The sequence below is a fragment of the Maniola jurtina genome, chromosome 14 (genome assembly GCF_905333055.1).
Source record: "Maniola jurtina chromosome 14, ilManJurt1.1, whole genome shotgun sequence".
Taxonomy (NCBI): Eukaryota; Metazoa; Arthropoda; class Insecta; order Lepidoptera; family Nymphalidae; genus Maniola; species Maniola jurtina.
Window position 1 is genome coordinate 5,138,772 of NC_060042.1, and position 21,559 is coordinate 5,160,330.

At 35.6% G+C, this 21,559-nt stretch overlaps 1 protein-coding gene across 1 annotated transcript; it reads left to right on the forward strand.

The window, feature by feature from the left end:
• The first annotated feature begins 10,712 nt into the window (after positions 1-10,712).
• On the forward strand, positions 10,713-12,661 carry LOC123872070. The gene is made up of 2 exons (XM_045916201.1): positions 10,713-10,908; positions 11,937-12,661. The coding sequence occupies exons 1-2, from the start codon at positions 10,776-10,778 to the stop codon at positions 12,659-12,661; spliced, it is 858 nt and encodes a 285-aa protein (XP_045772157.1). The 5' UTR covers positions 10,713-10,775.
• The last annotated feature ends 8,898 nt before the right edge of the window (positions 12,662-21,559 follow it).

Here is a 21,559-nt window from a genome sequence, read left to right on the forward strand (position 1 = left end):
CTCTAGGAATCGTTCCAGTCAGCCCTGTTGTTTTTCCATTCTGTCACTTCATAATATTGTTATGACATTGTTGCAGGTTTTATTTTACTTTGATACAAGTGAGCCCTTGACTGCGATCTCATCCGATGGTAAGTGATGATGCAACCTGAGATGGAAGCAGTCTAACTTAGAAGGGTTATCATTTAACCCATACTCCTGTTCGGTTTCTACGGCGCATTGTACTGAATTCATCTGCACTACCTTATGCAAGAAATTTAAACGAGGCCTTTTAGATATCTGTGCAGATGCAATTATTTTCCTCCAATTTTTTTTTAAAGATTATTAGCCATGCTAATCATGACTAATACTCTCCTTTCCCTTCCAATTAAGCGTAAAGTTTGTGCCAGGAGTGGGTACGACAATAGTACAACGGGTGGGCTTTATCTTTTAAATAAAGTAAGTATTTGTCTAAATTCGTGAACATTTTAATGTTGGTCTCGTTTTATGTCCTAGTTCATAGCTCGCTCCATTGTGATAAACGTCCTACATTGTAGGCACCTACCTACGTAATGTAATTAAGTACAATATACAAAACATAAGATACCGTACTTATTCTTTAGCTATGATTTTTAAAAGTTAGATATAATTATGAATTGGAAATCATTACTTTGCATACAATTGTTTTTAGTTTTTCTGTTTCTTCCTTTTGTGTTAATGATAATATTTCATTTTTGTGTGCAATAAATCTATATATATCTATCTATCATTTGCTCTTATTTGCTCCTTTTATGCAAAGAAGTTAACAATTTTAAAAATAAAATTTAATTTTAGCCCATGCAACTGTTTTTGTGGTTTAAACTAATAGCGTCTAGGTACTTATAGTGCAAGTAAACGCAATTTGCGATTTAAATTGAAAATATAAATGAATATTAATGATGCGATGCACTAAAAACAATTGGGTACGAAAGAAGCTTTTAAAGTTAAAATGGCTGTAAATTCTGGTGGTTATTTTAAGGTATGTTAACATTTTAGGAAGTCAATTAAAAATAGTACCTACGGGGCTAAAAAGGTGAGTAAGTGATGCTACAAACAAAATAATTATAATGCGTCCAAAGTGACAATGGGCTCGCTATATTATTTGCCCTATCCTATATCTGTCAACTGTACTTGAAGACCTCTCTGGTCAATGATGTGATGTGTCTTGTATTGTCAACGCTGTGTCTTGTTAGTGGGAGGTCGCGGCAGGGGAAATTCAGTTTTACAATTTCTAAATATTCTCGGGTCTGGCCTGGTGGGAAGCTTTGGCCATGGCTAGTTACCACCCTACCGGCAAAGCCATACCGTTTCCGGTACGATGCCGTGTAGAAACCAGTGGGGTATGAGTTTATAATAATTGCCTTTCCAGGTTAACCCGCTACCTTCTTAGACTGCGTCATCACTTACCACCTGGTGTGATTGCAATCAAAGGCTAACTTGTATCTGAATAAAATAAAATAAAAACTGTCGTTGAAAAGTACAGTTAGCAATGAAAGTATTTTTTATACACTATGCGATTTTTATTAAATCATACTAATTACTTATTTGTATTTCATAAATGCGAAACTGTGTCTGTCGGTCTGCTAACTTCTCACGTCCTATCCGTTTACCCGATTTAGACGAAATTTGGAAATCCCAAAGACAGTGATACATATTCTAGTATCAGTGATATATAATAGACTACTATCAGTCCCGTAAAATCAAGGAGTTCCAATGGGATTTTCAAAAACCTAAGTCGACGCGGATGAAGTCACGGGCATAATCTAGTAACTATACTGCAATTACTGTATAAAATTAAAAATTGCCAAAATTATTAATATGTTATCTATACTAATAAATAAAATTGGAGTGTCTGTCTGTAATTTCGAAATAACTACCTCATATTAAGCTCATATGGTTATTTGAACGATACCAACACTGAATCACACGTTTTTTAAATTTTTGTCTGTCTGTCTGTCTGTCTGTCTGTCTGTTTGAAAAGGCTAATCTTCGGAACGGCTGGACCGATTTTGACGGGGTTTTCACATACAAGTAGAGGATTGACCAGGGTGTAACATAGGCTTCTTTTTTAACCGACTTTCAAAAAGGGAGTTGTGTTTTTCTACCTATGTACACCAAAATCTCCGAGATTTCTGAACCGATTTGCGTCATTTCTTTTTTAATCGATAGAGGAACTTTGCGACATTGTTTCATAAAAAATTTGGATTCCGACTCCTCAATCCTGATGCTGCAGGGGATCTGACCAATCCACGCGGGCGAAGCTGCGGGCATCAGCTAGTGAATAATAAAATTATGAAAACTGAAAGCACGAGCAATTAACCAGGGACGACTGGCAGAGACAGATAAATCACGTGAAACAAATCGAGAAGAAGGTATTTGAAGATTGGGGTGAGAACTTTTGTTTTATTATAAACAGTAAACACACTTCTTTTAAAGGAGTCAGTGCTGGTAGACCTTTTAGATCCTATATACTACGCCTCTTACACATTTAAGCGAAAAGCTACTTAGTTACTTGTTTACCTAGTAAAATACGGAAAACTGCAGTACCTACCTAAGTGTAGTTTCTTTAGTGCTACAGATGATAAGTATTTTCTTATGTAGATATTCTAGGTATCATAAATATTCTTCCCGTTAATGTTACAATCAACGTTTTGAAGACTGCAACCGTAAAAGACTGGAACGAGCACAAAGAACTTTAAACCTTTCAAAGCCAGCCGAGCTGTTATTATCTCAGTCATGCATGAAATATACAGGATTGCTTCCCGCAATACTGCAGTAGTCTACCCACCGTCTATGTAGTAATTACTCTGGGAAAAACTACGTATAAAATATCTCCATATTAATAACTGAGCCTTCCCTTCTACGTCCCTCGGAACATCTTGACACTGTTGCTAATCAAACACAGTACTTCGGTTTATATATATTGTATATTCAAGACATTAAGCTCATCATCATTACTTAGATATTCACAACTGCGTACTTATTCTAAGATTCACAATGATATCATTCTATATGCATTTTACACAATATAGCTTTTCCCCAATCGCTTTTCTAATGATTCACTCGACTATCCTAACCGTCATCGCTGTTGACAGCTTAATGTTACCATCGCGAAGGGTTGCCACGTTTCTAACACTACAAATTGTATACATTATTTTATAATACTTGCGTTTATTTATGAATATCTAACAGTCGGCCGTCCTCACTACATTAAGTTTGTCCTCAAACTTATTAAATTTTTATATTTTATACGCAACAGTTTCTACCTATTGTCATTATAATACCTAAACATCAAGATTTTCAGCAATAGATTATAATTTTCGAGTAATTCATATTAATAGAACTATCCTCAACTCATAAGAACTGACTTTATTCCTCAGCTATACAATGCATGATAAACTTTAACTTTAACTCTAAACTACTAACTACTTGAAAACATATTCATAAATTCCAATCTTTTCTGCTTCAAATCAATAACCAGCCACTTTCCTTGCCGCCAAATCAAGAGCTCATTTGCCACAAGACTTCACTGTACATCTGCACCGCACCCCTCACCGCCAAGTCAAGAGCTCATCTGCCACTAGACTTCACGGCCGTCTACGACTTCCAGACGTACCTAACGACTCCACTACATATCTGCACCGCACCCCTCACCGCCAAGTCAAGAGCCCAATTGCCACAAGACTTCACGGCCGTCTACGACTTCCAGACGTACCTAACGACTCCACTACACATCTGCACCGCACCCCTCACCGCCAAGTCAAGAGCCCAATTGCCACAAGACTTCACGGCCGTCTACGACTTCCAGACGTACCTAACGACTCCACTACACATCTGCACCGCACCCCTCACCGCCAAGTCAAGAGCCCACAAGATAAGATAAGATAATTTATTTGCAAGAAAGTTGGTACAGTAAGATTGAAATTTATGATTAGAGGCCTTAACTTTCTACTAAATTATTAGTGTGCAAATATTTAAGATAACAAAATAAATTAAATTAAATTAATGTCAACAAAATTGGGAATCAATTGCATTACTTCAAATTCCATAAAAATCAGGAAATAGATATTACAATAGAAAGAGACAAAACAAAGTGACAAAATATTATACTATGCTATTGATATCATCCTTAAAAAAACTCATTTACCGAGTAATAGCACCTACTCAACAAGGTTTTGAAAAGTTTAGATTTAAAATGGCATAAATTGAGTTTTTTTTAAAGCGTTCCGGTAGCTTATTGTACACTCGTATGGCCATGCGCCCACAGACACAATAGACTCCAAGATAATTTCACTGTGAACATCACATAAAAAAAATAATAGCATCACACATTTATCATAAGTATACATCCAATACCCTACGCTTTATCAAAATATCATGATATAGTATCATAATTGTATTACTGAAACCATAGTAGGTAATCGTTAATCATTTCATCAAATATCAAATCGTCTAGAAACATCTAAGCACCCTAATATACCATCACAATCGTAGTACTGAAATCAAAGTAATAGTGTTATCATTTTATGAAATATTAAATCATCTTTCTTACAAATATCTAAGCATCATAATATAGTATCACAATCCTAGTACTGAAATCAAAGTAATCGTTATTCATCAAAAAAAAGGCACAAAATATCAAAACATTTCATTCATAATATAGTATCAAAATATCAAAATCAAAGTAATCGTTTAGTCATATAACGTCCACTATCATCACACAGAAATATCTAAACATCAAATATAGTATCGTAATCGTAGTTAATACTGAAATCAAATTTAATCACTTAAATCATGGTCTGAATAAATTACTACTATTACTTACAAATAAATGGACTCTTTTATCGAGCCGGTCTCATCTTTTCAGAATCACTTTGATTACTCGAGATTGTGTTCCATGTGATGCTCCAAGATCAACATAGGTACCGAATGTTTGAATATTATTATTTTCATTGCAAGTTATAAGTATGTATTGGGTAAATATATAGTATGGTTATTTTCTCATTCATTCAATAGATCACATAGATGTGGTGGCCTCTATTAGGTACTTGTATAGATAAAGTTCTGTGTAAGTTTCATTCAGCTCTGATAACCTCTACTTATAGTAAGCAGTATCACCTATTAAGTTGTTATACCAATAATAGTTATAGCAACTATGACGTACACCCCTGGTAGTTCAGTGAGCATATTTTACTAAGTCGTAAATACCTAAAGACTGTGATATAATAAATTTCTCTTTTTGTACTTATATCAATTTTATTTCCCTTTTTTTTTTTTTTAATTCTGATAATCACAAATGCACATAATTTATTAGTGTAAGAGGGTTTCAATTCCTTGATTTTTACTGTGATTTGCTAGAGATAATTCAGAGTTTAAACGAATATTTTCAAACACATCCAATCAACATCATAATAACTTTTGTTTACTAATAATTTAAATAAATAACATCTAAAAGGTGAAAAGTTCATTGCATAACTGTGTGACGGTAGATGGTTATGGGTATAGATCACAAGATATGATATTCCATACCTACTCACTTAAACAGGAAATCTCTTAATACAAATTATTTATTATATTATGGCAGCCAACATTCTCACTGCCTAAATAGGGTAGAACATGTGTGAGTGCCACCGTTATGTCTACGCTGATAAGTAAATAACTAATTCAATTCTATTTGGTTATTTTGACTTTCATAATGCACTTCAAAGTTGGTCGTAGCAAATTTAATTTATAATATACACAAAGATTACTTACAAGATAAGATACAATAATTCTCATACCTATGTACTTCTGCGAACATGTGTGTTTTATGTCTTTTTGTTTCTGGTATGTACATACTTAGTCAGATATGAAACCTAAAATGTTTTCATCCCCTAGGTATTCGAAGTAAACTAATAATTCTCTAAGTAAACTAATTTGGTAGGTACTTCCAGATTCAGAATGGGTTCAATGTTGCCCCAACATACTCTTGATTTGCAAAGTGGACCTATTTATTAGTAGTGTGGTATCATCATCTGGCGATCCACCCCAGGTGAAATCTCTTATCCTCTCCTTTGTGTTCAGTATTAGTCCAGTAGAGAATCTGTAAGCCCATGCTCACCACAGAGTCGAACTCAAAATTTGATGTAAGGTGGGAGGGTAATGAAACACCCACACACTCCCACCCAACACATATCTCATCACATAAAGTTTCTGCAATCGTTTCTTTATATTGAGAGCTGAAAACTTAAAAAGAAGTGGTCACCTTCAAATGTCATATTGTATGATTATGTATATCTACTATATTTTATAGCTAACATAGAGGACCATATCCAATTTTTCCTACTCTGAGATGGAACCTGTGCTTAGACCTGAGCCCTTGATAGGTTGATGAGGCTGATTGAATTTCCCAAAGATACATCACGCTCCAGGCAAGCCAAACTCATACATTCTGTATTTTCCCTTTCGTTTACAGGTATATCTATACTTACTAATAAATAAAATTGGAGTGTCTGTCTGTTTGAAAAGGCTAATCTTCGGAACGGCTGGACCGATTTCGACGGGGTTTTCACAGACAAGTAGAGGATTGATCAGGGAGTAACATAGGCTACTTTTTTAACCGACTTTCAAAAAGGGAGTTGTGTTTTTCTTCCTATGCACACCGAAATCTCCGAGATTTCTGAACCGATTTGCGTAATTTTTTTTTTTTTTTTAATCGATAGAGGAACTTTGTGACAACTTTCCCACGGGATTTCAGACCCTAAATCCACGCGGGCGAAGCTGCGGGCATCAGCTAGTTATTATATAAAACAACCCTAGCAAGACTGTATATCCTTATACTTTATAGATACTCTTGCAGTGTCCGTGCAGGACCGACTACACCTTAGCAACCTGTCAGCCATCTATATGTCACCAGTATTCCCATCTTAACTGTATGTTATAATGTGACTGTAGTCAACACATCCTTAGAGTTTCATAAAATTTGAGAGCTTGGTACAGCTTAAACAATCGGTATTACCAACAACCTAATCTCTACTTGAACTATCTGTTTCAATCAGTTACCACTTGTAGTCAATGCACACTTGCAGATACCCAAATCTTAGACTTTATATCTTTCTATTTCTATTTCTGCACTGTTCTCCTCAAAATAAGAGTAGAGAAATTAGTAAAACTCACTAAAATAACTGAAAATATGTCTACACTTTATCACACATACAAATTACAACTTGTTTTGCCAACATTCCTCCTATTTGAAATGCAACATTTGAGTAGGTAGGCACTTGCCCCTCTTAGCAGGTAGGTGCCTACTTGCAGGAATCTGAGCAATACTGATTATAATATCGATAATAATTAGGTGGGTCCATGGCAAAATTTGTCACTGCCTGTAGGAAGTTAGAAATTAATCTCTATTCTGTAACTTCCTTCACTGATAAGGAGGTATATTTAAAACTACATTATCCCAGTGCTATCAATTACAAACTATAACTTTTATGTACCTAGTCATATTCACAGGCAAAGCTAGTGGCTAGTCAATAAGTTGACCTAGGTAACTTCTGCCATTCATTTGGTGTTACTCTAGATACCTACCTAAGCACAATACAACCACCCAAAATAACTATTTCTCGGCCATATTAAACTAACTTATAACATTATATACCAGCTGTCCCTTGACCTCACCAGAGTGCTGTTCTAATCAACCATAAAGCACACTTAGTATAATTAGTATTATTCATCACTTACTCTATCAACTTACCCACATAATCCAAGTGTTTATCTTTACCTACCAGTGTATATGACTTTTACCAAACATCGTACTATTTTGAGGACCATGTGTACTGAATTCTCCACCACAGATGCAACCCGGAAACATTTGTTCATCTCATGATAGCAGACCGCTCCGTCATCAGGTTGTACCATCACATCAAATACATGGAAGTTGTCCGACATGAAAAATAGTAAACATAAAATACACTCAGACTTATTGTGTTTAAGTAACACCCGTTAATAACCACATTTACATACTTAATGAATAATTATAGAACCCTCTACATAAATTAAAATAATCTTTTACCACCTCCTCTTTCAACAGTCTGTCAGTATTAGGCTTATTTAACCCATCAACAAACCTACTCAACAGCAAAGTACCAGAATCTACCTTTACCATACTATTATGGCAGAATAACTGATTATGGTTATGCCAGGCCTCTTTATATGTAAGTTGATATGTTACACAAATTCACACTAAAAAAAGATTGATTGATTGATTGGAAACTTCAAGGATACGTGCCTCCTGTGGATTTGTGGTGTAACAATTAAGTATTTAGGTACATAACTTCCTACTTGTTTTCTTGATTCTACTTTATATAGGTACCTACTTAATACTTTAAAGGCACTACCCTTTCAACTAGATTTCATTCATGTGATATGTTCATTTTCTTCTTTTATTGTTATTTGCTGATGTAGGTACCTGATTATTGTGCATGCAATCCAGTCTTAGAATTAATACCTACTACATAACTAGATATAACCTTCTAGACTCAGTCTTAGGGCTAGATATGTCACTACATACTACAGTCCATTGTGGCAATCAGAACATAATTCCTTATTTTGGACTTTCAATTAACTCATAATAATTATCCAGTTACTATTAATTATGACTTCTACTTATTCCATTCTAGAGGTAGGTACCAATCCAATATCAATCTTGCTGTTCACTCTGATACAATCATCGTTTCTTGAGAAGTTGAGTTGGTGACCCAACTCTATATAGGTGCTTTCAACATCTTAGTGTATACACGTTTTTCAGGATAAATCCGTTGCTCTTGGCGTGGAATAACATCCCGGCTTCTGATAATAACTGAGCCTTCCCTTCTACGTCCCTCGGAACATCTTGACACTGTTGCTAATCAAACACAGTACTTCGGTTTATATATATTGTATATTCAAGACATTAAGCTCATCATCATTACTTAGATATTCACAACTGCGTACTTATTCTAAGATTCACAATGATATCATTCTATATGCATTTTACACAATATAGCTTTTCCCCAATCGCTTTTCTAATGATTCACTCGACTATCCTAACCGTCATCGCTGTTGACAGCTTAATGTTACCATCGCGAAGGGTTGCCACGTTTCTAACACTACAAATTGTATACATTATTTTATAATACTTGCGTTTATTTATGAATATCTAACAATATTAAGTTTTAATATTACAGAGTACAAATCCACAAGCTCAGTATTTCAAGTTAACGAGTTAAATTTTTAAAAACTATAAAAGAATCACGGTTCCAAGCCGCCTAGTAGGTAGTCTGTACTCGTGAAATGTGTTTAAGGTGCATTTACACATTCGCACGAGAGGGTGCCACAAGTGGCGAGCCGGGATATCAAAGAGATATGAGTTTCCTCTTCTCTACATAGTAGGTATAAAATAAAGTCACTTCTTGCTGTCTGTATATACTTACATTTAGATCTTTTAAACTGTGCAACGGATTTCAATGCGGTTGCATTGTACATTGCACCCGTGCAAAGCCGGTCGCTAGTTACCAATAAATTCGTCTTCATCATCACGCGCAATCGCGCAGTGACCAGATTATGCTCAATATGTTGATGAAATAGTATGATAGGTGGATAGTCTGGCAGCAATGGCGATAATGTAAGTATACGGTAAAACCCCGTATGCCTATAATATGTAAGCTAACACTGTACCAAACTTCGAAATCGGTCAAACTGTTGGGCCGTGAAAAGCTAGTAGACAGACAGACAGACACACTTTCGCATTTATAATATTAAGTATGTATTATATCAGTATAATTTTATTATTCGTATCTAGTTCGATACTATCTAATATTAACATTTTTATCACTCGGATATCTATAATAATCATGAAGTGCCTAGAAACTGAATATTAATTCACTTCCTATCTAAAGACATACAATTACCATAAAATAGATGGTTTCTTAAGATAAAGACTGGGAAGATAATATTTTAATTTCGCGCATGGAAAGAGGATAGCTGTCAGAAGATACCTACTTAAAATAAAGCTCCTTATGGAATGGTGTAGCAATGTCTTTCTTTCCCTTGTATTTGTTTAATTAATGGTTTTGGCCACATTTTTAACTAAAATTTCGGAAATGTTCCTAAGCATTCCTAAATGCAAGTTTCATTACGTTGCATTCCGAACAATGAGTATGTGTTTATCTGTTTTCAGGTAACTCTATGAGGTAGGTACCATTTGATTCATTGTGGCTATTGAATGGTTGAGGATCTAAGTACTATCCATTTAACTTTCAAACCAGTGTTTGCCAAACTTTAAATTTTATCCGTCTAACTAAGTATTCTAATAGGTAAACTCTTAAATAAAGCAAGATAAAGTATGTTTTAGTGTGTCAAAGAGTTTTTGGTGTTCCACTTGAGGTTTTTCGATACAAAATAATGACATTCAACGCTGAGTGCAAAAAAGAGAGTAAGTTTTCAAGCATATAGTGCAAGTTCTATCACTAACGAGTAGGTACAAAGGCTAGGCGTATGCTGAGATGCAGGCGACGTAGTATATCTACTCATGTGACGTAGTTCAGAGCAGTGCAGGGCAGAGCAGATTTTGTAATGCATGAATATGTACAGTATCACTGGGAGCAGGCCACGACGCAGGCACGTGCGACGCAAACATGTTTCTGTCCTGCTCTGCGTCGCGTTGTGTTGCCGACCAGTTTCTGCGCGACGCGTGCACGTCGATACATCATTTTAGTAGCTAATTCTTTCAAAAATTTGTTGAAATGGCAGAACATTTAATTGAATTAGTTCGTTGTGAACCTTGTTTGTATGATACGAATCATCCCGACTATTCAAGAAAGACTTTAAAGGATTCATTATGGGTGAGAATTGCCAAAAAATTAAACTACGAGGACGGTGAGTAATATTTGTTTATTGTACTTAACTAGCGACTCGCCTCGGCGTCGCACGGGTGTAATTTAGAGTTTTTAACCCCCGACCCAAAAAGAGGGGTGTTATAAGTTTGACGTGTGTATCTGTGTGTCGGTGTATCTGTGTATCTGTCTGTGGCATCGTAGCTCCTAAAGTAATGAACCGATTTTAATTTAGTTTTTTTGTTTGAAAGGTGGCTTGATCGAGAGTGTTCTTAGCTATAATCCAAGAAAATCGGTTCAGCCGTTTGAAAGTTATCAGTTCTTTTCTAGTTACTGTAACCTTCACTTGTCGGGGGTGTTATAAATTTTTAATTTACATCGTGTAGTGATAATATCTACACGCGTTCCTCTTTTAACAACGGGGAGTGTCTTCGGAAATCTCCAGTACCTACCTAGTCCCCTATCCATAATGACAGCGGAGTTTCTGGAATCCTTTAAGGTTCTCTCCACACTACACATTACTATGGCTCATGGTGCATTCATTCCATTATAATAAATGAAGCGTCTTGTAGTAATTTACCAAAAGGTCCATTTTTGCGGATTAAATATTATGTGGATCGTCGCTCTAGAGATACTGGCGGAATTAAGGATTCGTTTCGCTTGTGGTTCAACCTTAGAATCATTAGCTTGCTCGGGATTCAATACAAACACTCGCACCAAAATAAAAGAAAATAAAAAAGTGATGAATTGATTTTCTCGGGTTTTATAATTGTTCGCTACAGTTTGGAAATTGCCATATGTCTTCAAACTCTGATTAAATTGTCTCCTATGATGCTTGAGTTGGGCTGGCATGAAGATGCCAGCCGGCCCAACTAAGAATCATATGTAGTTATATCAAAGTTACATAATGCATTTATGTTTCCATATCGCATCAGATACGCCTTCTGTGATACCGACTTGTCATTCAGTGTGTACCTGTAACCCAGGCTCTTGTATTAGCACCTGATGCAAAATATCTGAAAAGGTAAAATATTATAATTAGTTTTAAGCAAACCATTTATTTAATTTCAGGACCATCTGCAAAAGATGCATGGCTTAAGTTACGTAACTGTCACCGAGATGCAATCAGAAGGCGTAACAAACTACATAAAACTGGTTCTGCAGATATCGTTACTAAACCATGGAAATTTGAGAACCAGATGGAGTTTTTAGTGAGCTATATGACCAACCGTTCTACGATAGGGAACACTACAACGGAAAACCTAAGTCATCAAAACCACATTCAGCTAGTAGATATCTGTTCAATCAATTACCAAGAAGATGAAGATGAAGATGAATTCGAAACTAAATCTTCCCAAATACTACCACCCAATATTACCAGACATAATTCTTATGAAGACTCTGTAGCAGCTTCTCAATTACTGCCATCCCCTATATCACAAAAAAATATCAAAGAGTCTACTATCAAAAAAACTGATACAAATACATTGATTGGTCATACGCTTCAAAATCATGAAAATAGTGCCAAAGAAAGAGGCGAGAAAAGAGCTCATTTTGATGAAGTAGACGAAATGCAACTTTTTTTTAATACTATGTATGCTATGACAAAAAAAATGCCTGCACTAAGTCAACATAAATTAAAAAGACGAATTTTTAACTTGGTTTTTGATGAGGAAGAGTACTTGCTACATCTAGAATCGACTAAACCGTCTTCTTCTGATACTCCAGTGCCTTCTCCTACTACTCCAATGCCATCTTCTGCTACTCTAGTGCCTTCTCCAGATACCATCTTATGATTAATTCAGTGTATACTTATTTACAACAAGACCATTGATTGTTAAGTACTTACCTATAATAATTTGTTTCATTGAAAATACATATGTACCTTAAAGTAGCTCTAGAAACGGGATGTAAGCTAACTCTGTACAAAATATCATCAAAATCGGTTAAACTGTTGGACCATGAAAAGCTAGCAGACAGACACACTTTCGCATTTATAATATTAGTATGGATATGGATGCCCATAGTATAGGATGCTTCACTATTTGGGAAACACAGTTCTAAACTAGTAGTCGTTATTGTCTCTTGAACTATTCTCGTTGTACTAATGTGACGTCATCCAAAGTATCATTTACGGCCAGATGGAACATTCACAACCGCTATTATAATTGTGATGACGCGGACGGTTAGAAATAATAGTGGTTTGTTAACAGGGCTCTCTCCGTCACTCGCTTCATACAATCGTAGTTCCAATTTCATTTGAATATCAAGCAACCAAAGTCCATGAAATTTTGCAGGCATGTTCTAGAAACTAATATCTATGTCTGTGGTGTTTGAGATTTTTCTAAAAATATGTAGTTTTAAAATTACAGGGGCTCAAAGATTTGTATGTAAATTTTTAAGACCGCGTAACTTTGAAATTGAATATTTTAACAGAAATCTGGAAAGCCACAAACATAGATATTAGTTTCTAGAATATGTCTGCAAAATTTCATGGACTTTGGTTGCTTAATATTCAAATGAAATTGGAACTACGTTTGTATGAAGCGAGTGACGGAGAGACCCCTCTTAAGTCGTGTGAGATAGTACCTACCTAACTATTGAAATGGACACACCTATAGTACGCGACAGGTCGAGGTGGCAATCGGGGTGGGGACACCCCGCACACCCTCACAACCCCCGCGCTAACCCGGTGCAGGGCAGCGCGGGTGACGTGTGGGTGTGCGGGCGTTCCCCCGCCTCCTTCCCCGATTCCCATCTCTACCTGTCGCGTACTATACCTACAACTAGTACCTATCAATGGAAGCTAGACGTATGCCATACAAAATAAATTTTTCGGATTTATAACATTGGCATCTTGATAATAGCCAGAGTCTTGATCAGAGATCTTGATGAGAGAGTTGAATACAAACTTAATAAAAAAAAAAACAGCTCGTGAGGGATTTGAACCCCCGACCGTCAGGTTATGAGATGAATCTCGAATCCGAAGCTCTAACCGCTGAGCTAACGAGCCGATAACGCATTTTGTTAAAATGTATTTCGGTACCGTCATTATGACGTCATACAACTGGAAACGGCCGGCCACTACACCGTGGTTTGTGAGGACAACCACAGGACAACGCCTAGCGTTTCAGTCAGACAATAAAATATAAAGTTGATTTCATACTACGGAGTATAATATAATATATAATATATAAATATCGCTCACCCTACTTTTGAATGTCACTGTTCACACTGTTAGATGTAATAATATTACATCTAAGTGTGAACAGTCGAAATCGGAGCTGTTTCTGAGGTTTTCCGTCGAAAAAACTTCATTGACGCCACTAATAAAGGCATATTAAAGTTGTCATAGATGCTGCGCTGATCATTGAAACAAACAAATATTTTTAAACAATCTTCTAACAGCGAAAAACAATTTTAAAGAAAGCTTTATGGAAAGCTTTCTTTGTAGTAGCTGTGCTTCAACTTTTAAATTGGGTGCTTTAAAGTTTTCACTTCCTACGGACCGTTTACTAGCGTTTTATCCAAAACGTACCCACCTAAGTACTTACCTACGTAAGACAGTACTGTTATGACTAATAAGTATGACTGATATTTTCTCAATTAGTTATTTTTAAACTAGCTGATGCCCGCGACTTCGTTCGCGTTGGTTTAGATTTTCCGAAATCCCGTGGTAACTCTTTAGTTTCCGGGATGAAAAGTAGTCCTCTGACAAACCAACAGACTATCAAACAAACACAATGTCGCATTTTATCATGGATAAATGAATAATATAAGTAAGTGATCTCAAAAAATACTTTTAAGATGAACAATACGTCAATAATTCTACAAAGTGCTTTAGTTTTCTATTAACGAAACGTAGTTGGTGAAAACTTCCTAGTAACTACAGGAATACGGACCGCAAAGCAAATGAAGAGGAAACGGGTTCATTATTTAACCGGGTCTTCAGCGGTATGCATATAAATTCAAAGATAACAGTAACTTTCCGCAAATGAGGAACAATTTTCTCGACGATTTACAGCCAGTCCACTGAAATAATAACGGATGAACCAAATACAGCTTGAGAGATAGTTATTATTTAGGGGGAGCTCTAGCGTTGCCTAAATGACGAAACGCAACGCTAGAGGCATAGGCCCATCAAAAGCCGCAAAGTTGCAAGATAGTGTTACATCAGTAACAAGATTCGAATATCTATCGGCAAAGCCGGGTCACCGATTTAGATTTAAATTCAACCTAATCAAAGGGCATGCCAGCTTTATTAGCTGCTACTTATGCTCATTAATTTAGGTTGCAGTCCAGATTAGCATGCTTCCATTTACTCACCACTTACCATCAGGTGAAATACTAGTAGGCTAACTTGATAAAGATAAAAACTTTACTCACATTTTTATTAGGTACCTAAGTAGGTACTGTTACCTGCTAGTGAAAAGTTCGACTCACGGTTCCTCAGGCTCTGGTCTAGACTCAGGTGGATTTTGCGCTTCTTGCGGCTCTTACGGCTCTTGCGGATATGTGCAATCTTCTTTACACAGTCCACTAAAATAATAAATGATGAACTGAATACAGTTTGAGAGATTGTTATTATTTAGGGTGAGCTTAAGCGTTTCATTAAAATGAGTGCCTAGGTATTGTTATAGTGTTTCGCTGTACTGTGGATTGTCAACTTTACTTTAAGGTCATGGGCATACACAGGGCGTGACGGAAACATTGTTCAATATTATGGTATCTAAAGGTAGAACTATAACGTGAACGAGAGGTGACACTTACATTGCACCTTCAAGGAAAGAGTGAGTAGGCATCTTTTAGCATTGAGTACTATTCTATAAAGTATGATTGTCGTCAAGCGCAAGCCTATCATACAATAAATATTTAAAAAAAAACACTGTTTTGTATTGAAATGGAAGGAGAGCATATTTAGAAGTGAAGAGATAAGTGTGAAAGGTAGTTCATGTAAGTACTTAATATGGCGTGCCCTATTTGGCATCATGTGTAAATGTACCTACATTCTGCCACGCAGCTCGGGTCGCGCGTCTACGCTTGTCTCGTCGCTCTGTGTCTGCCTAGACCTTTACTCTAAAACAACTGAACAGTATGAATTATTGGCAAATACCTACAGTCAGGTTAGTTCAATACACAAGGTAAGTACTGACCGGAAATTATACGGTCCACCTATTAGAATTATATCTAAGCTTATCTTTGATAAAAATGAATAAATGAAAAAAAAATAAGAGGGACAGCTCGTGTGGGGTTTAAATTAATATTGGTACAGATAAGATAATAGCGATGAAAAGATGATACAAATATAAAAAGAAAAAAATACAGCTCGTGAGGGATTTGAACCCCCGACCTCCACTATTATTAATTTAAATGGGTGCTCTAACCGCTAAGCTAACGAGCCGATGACGTTAATAGGTAAAGTGTAATTCTGTATCGTAATCATGACGTCATACAACTGGAAAGATTTGGCGTGCTACCATTTGTGAATTACATATTATCGATGTTAATTGATTTATTAACCCCCGACCCAAAAAGAGGGGTGTTATAAGTTTGACGTGTGTATCTGTGTATCTATCTGTGGCATCGTAGCTCCTAAACTAATGAACCGATTTTAATTTAGTTTTTGTTTGTTTGAAAGGTGGCTTGATCGAGAGTGTTCGTAGCTATAATCCAAGAAAATCGGTTCAGCCGTTTGAAAATTATCAGGTCTTTTCTAGTTACTGTAACCTTCACTTGTCGGGGTGTTATAAATTTTTAATTTACACTTGTTATTTACATATTGAGGAAGTAGAATAATTAAAGGAACTGCTATTTCGTCGTCTGATATTTCTACATTGAAGGAAAATAGCCAACTCGTGAAAGATTTGCATTTCCGACCGCATCTCAATACCTAGTAAGGAGGTATATCCGTTTTATTTTATTTTTTGATACATACATCAAGCTTCTTCGACGCGGCCACAGACAGCCACACAGAGTCATCTCTTTGAATATGTCGAGGGTGGGAAATATGATGGAAAGCAAGTTTACATTAAAATAACACAAAGTTATAAACTTATTTTATTTGTATAGTGGTTATTGAACTTCAAAAGTTAACTTATTTACACATCGTAAAATCCTATTAACAAACAAATTCAAGACAGCGTGAAACATCGTAATACCAGGCTTGGTGATTTCATAATCAAGTACCAGGGTAATATAATTTCCGCTAACTAGGCTTACCATGTTCAAATAACTTTTGTAAGACACACATAGTGCTACAAATCTGGAATTTCTAGTCAAGTTTGGAGCGATATTCCCTAACAATTATGCAGTAAAAAGGGACCCTTAAAAATCAACCAGTACTTATAATTTCCTAAAATTGCTATTTCTCCTGAACAGAATGTGTACACAATATTTTAGACGTTGCATAAATAAGGTAAAAATCATTTTTGAAGTCAACTTAATTATATCCGTTTGGCGTCAGTGAATATTTTCATCAGTAATAATTATTAACAAGTGTAAATTAAAAATTTATAACACCCCCGACAAGTGAAGGTTGCAGTAACTAGAAAGAGCTTATAACTTTCATACGTCTGAACCAATTTTCTTGGATTATAGCAAAGAACACTCTCGATCAAGCCACCTTTCAAACAAAAAAAACTATATTAAAATCGGTTCATTAGTTTAAGAGCTACGATGCCACAGACAGATACACACGTCAAACTTATAACACCCCTCTTTTTGGGTCGGGGGTTAAAAAATTACCATGTGTACTCACTAAAATAGTAAAAAAACTGATGCGAATCGTTACAGGGTACATCCACATTTTTCCAAAAATTGCCAAAGAAGTCAACAACTCTAAAAATCTTCCCCAGAATCAATATTCGCACATGTCAAAACTCCAAACAAGTCTAAATCCGACAAAAACCGAAATGATGGCAACACTATCCAGGGCTAATGAACGTGTTATGTTTCATCTACCGTCGCGCAACGGACGGAAAATGTGCGACGTAAAATAAACACTTCGTTTGGCCGAGGAAGCTCCGTCCTCGCTTTAATTTGTGCCAATTAATATGTTTTCTTTTCACTTCCAATAAAAATATAAACTACCGGCAATTGCCCTTTGCTAATTAAGGAACTCTACTTCGTTAAGAGACCTCGTCGTCGAGTAACTTAACGCCAACATTTTCTTTTAATATTATGTACTTTGTTTTTACACCTTTTTAAAATTAGCTTGTCGTTTAACTTTGTAAAGATGTATGAAAACCTATTAACTTTTTTTGCTTTTCACACGTTTCTAATTATTGTAGTACAAGTTGATGCCCGCGGCTTTATTTTTGATCATCCTTTGATACATTTTATCCCGAAAAATCAAATAGATTCAGTCTTTGATTTTCCGGGATAAAAACATATGCATGCAAATCTTATCAAAAATTGTTAAATCTCATACACTTATTTTCGCATTATTATCTCAAGAAATTATCATTATATGATTGATGGGAAGGGGGCCCTCAGCAATAAGGAATACGATGAGAGAGAGAGACAAAAGCTAAAGTAAAGCGTTGTTTTATTCTAATAACTTACTTAAGTACGTACAACTTATCACTAACGTATCACTGCAGCAATTAAGACAAATAATTCATAGTTTGATACTTGAATAGGTAGGTTATAATAGTCAAACATACGTAAATGTTGCTGATTTTGACCAAAATGAATGGGGCTTGCGCTTGACTGCAAGCAGGAGATGGTATGTGAAGTCTGTCAATCCGCACTTGGCCAGTGTGGCATAATAGACTATTGCTAAGAACCTTTCTCACTCTGAGGGGAAGCCCGTACTCTGTAGTGAGCCGGCGATGGGTTGAAAGGTTGATCAGGATGATGAATATTCTCATATTTTCCTATGAGTACTCTGCCCTCGAATGTAGATGCTATTTTTTAGACTGAGGATCAATCCAGAACGGACAAAAAACTGCTCGAGGATACTCAAAACTGCTCGAGCATGCTACAATATCCTCTCTATCGTATATCACAAAAATCCGGCTTTAAACCGCTTTAAAATTTCATTCATCACAGTTCACTGTGAGTTTCATACCCACGTCCGAATATATTTTTTGAGATTTCGCCACAATATTCGGATATTTCATTTTCGCACCAACAACGACTGGGCCATTTCGTTGAAGACTTCTCATTACTTTCTACATCCATGGACTTCTCTGATATAAGGGTTCTCGCTTGGAAACAAAAAGTCCCCATTCGATTTCAATTCCAGTTGTGTCTGATAAATATTTAAATTATTATCTTTTTGTCGTTTTCTGGTCCCGTGGACTTCATGGGTGGTTAGGTACTTATCGGAAAAGCGTTCCGTTACACCACGTAAACTGTTCTAGAAACCAAAAATATTTTCTAAATATTAGCTTACTTTATTTTGTTTGTTCTCTCTTAATATGCTTTGAAAATATTTAATAAAATCTCTCTCGCTGTACAAACTTTAATCCTTTAACCCTAAAAGCTTTTGAAGCGCAAGAATTACACAGGTGAAAGTAATAAGTATGTTTTATTTGGTACCTATTTAATATTTAGTTCATGTTTACAAGTTGAGAGTAAAATATAAGCTTTCTTTATTTATAATAAGTGTAAATTAAAAATTTATAACACCCCCGACAAGTGAAGGTTACAGTAACTAGAAAAGAGCTGATAACTTTCAAACGGCTGAACCGATTTTCTTCGATTATAGCTAAGAGCACTCTCGATCAAGCCACCTTTCAAACAAAAAAAAAAAACTAAATTAAAATCGGTTCATTCGTTTAGGAGCTACGATGCCACAGACAGATACACAGTTACACAGACACACAGATACACACGTCAAACTTATAACACCCCTCTTTTTGGGTCGGGGCTTAAAAATATATACGGTCGGCGAATATTTCTGTAGTTACCGTAGTCTCTAGATAACAGCTAAACAACAGCTAATTCGGGAGATGTTGAGAAGCTAGTGAACAAAACGGTATAACACACGGTATAACGGTATACGCAGTGGTTAAAGTAAGTAGGTAGGTACCTATAGGTGTATTTTCAATCCAGACATTTATTGTCCACTAAATACAAATATGAACTAATTTGCAAACAAAAAGGCCAACAAATATGTATTTTAATCACGGAATACAAAGAATTAATTTTAAAGCCAAAAACGCCTAAAACTGTGCCAAAATTGAGTCTTGAGTTCGTGATTTCGATCAAAACGGTACAATTACAGAAAACTTTCAACAACTGTTGCTCCTCCTCAAAAAATTAATTTCACGTAGATAACTACATCGTTTTGTTAAAACTAGAACACTCTCTAGAAATAAAATAAAAATATACAATTGGAAGAAAACTCAACACAAACTAGTGATTGCCAATAAAAGTTAAGTTTAAATCCTGCACTCAATAAATTTCCATCTACTGTGTGAATATTCCAATTCCCCTACCGTACACCAACAAACAGGTTTCAAGTTGTTTCAACCAAAACAAATTTCAAAGTTTTATATAACAAAAGAAAAACAGTGTTCGGTTTCCTATTTTGTTTCGAATTTAGATTGATTTTCGTATCGTTCGTTTTTTTCTATGTAATTTATTTAGAAGCATTTGCGTAATAGGTTTTTTTAACCCCCGACCCAAAAAGAGGGATGTTATAAGTTTGACGTGTGCATCTGTGTATCTGTGTATCTGTGTATCTGTCTGTGGCATCGTAGCGCCTAAACGAATGAACCGATTTTAATTTACTTTTTTTTGTTTGAAAGGTGGCTCGATCGAGAGTGTTCTTAGCTATAATCCAAAAAAATTGGTTCAGCCGTTCAAGAGTTATCAGCTCTTTTCTAGTTTTCTTGTAGAAAAGAAGGTTAGATAACCGTTAGGTTCTTAATATTATGTCAATTGACAAATTTATGTCAAGCTGCCAAGATGCCTTCACTTGTCGGGGGTGTTATAAATTTTTAATTTACACTTGTCTTACGTATAAATATTATTAATTAAAACGGTATCATTTTGGCATGGGAGGATTACCTACGAAGGAAAATTTTATTATTTAATAAAATATCTTTCACTCATACAAATAGGTACCAACTTACTCATATTTTAGATAAAAGTATTCTTAAAAAGTACATATCTATGCTAAAAAGAGCTTATTTAGAGCAAGCTATGTATGCTCGTAAAAAGAGTTTAGCAAGCTATGTATGTTCGAACTTTATGTATGTTCCAACGTAGCGCCTAAATTACAGAACCGATTTATTTTGCAATTATATCGAGGATGCAAAATGAAATATACTTAGTAATATTACAAGTGTAAATTAAAAATTTATAACATCCCCGACAAGTAAAGGTTACAAGAGCTGATAACTTTCAAACGGCTGAACCGATTTTCTTGGATTATAGCTAAGAACACTCTCGATCAAGCCACCTTTCAAACGAAAAAACTAAATTAAAATCGGTTCATTAGTTTAGGATCTACGATGCCACAGATAGATACACAGATACACACGTCAAACTTATAACACCCCTCTTTTTGGGTCGGGGGTTAAAAATATACCAAGTGACAGAAAAATAATTTTACTATACTTAATATTTCAGCGTTTATCTGGTTTTATCGTAGCACTTTATCTTGTATAGATATCGACGATTTAGCTCTTAGCCACCTATAAATATACAAATTAGTACGTACCTACCTACGTACGTTACAT

Excerpts from the sequence above, each read along its gene's own strand:
- LOC123872070 (XM_045916201.1), top strand. The coding sequence starts at position 10,776 with ATGGCAGAACATTTAATTGAATTAGTTCGTTGTGAACCTTGTTTGTAT. Across the intron at positions 10,909-11,936 it reads AAAATTAAACTACGAGGACG|GACCATCTGCAAAAGATGCA; the intron begins GTGAGTAATATT and ends ATTTAATTTCAG.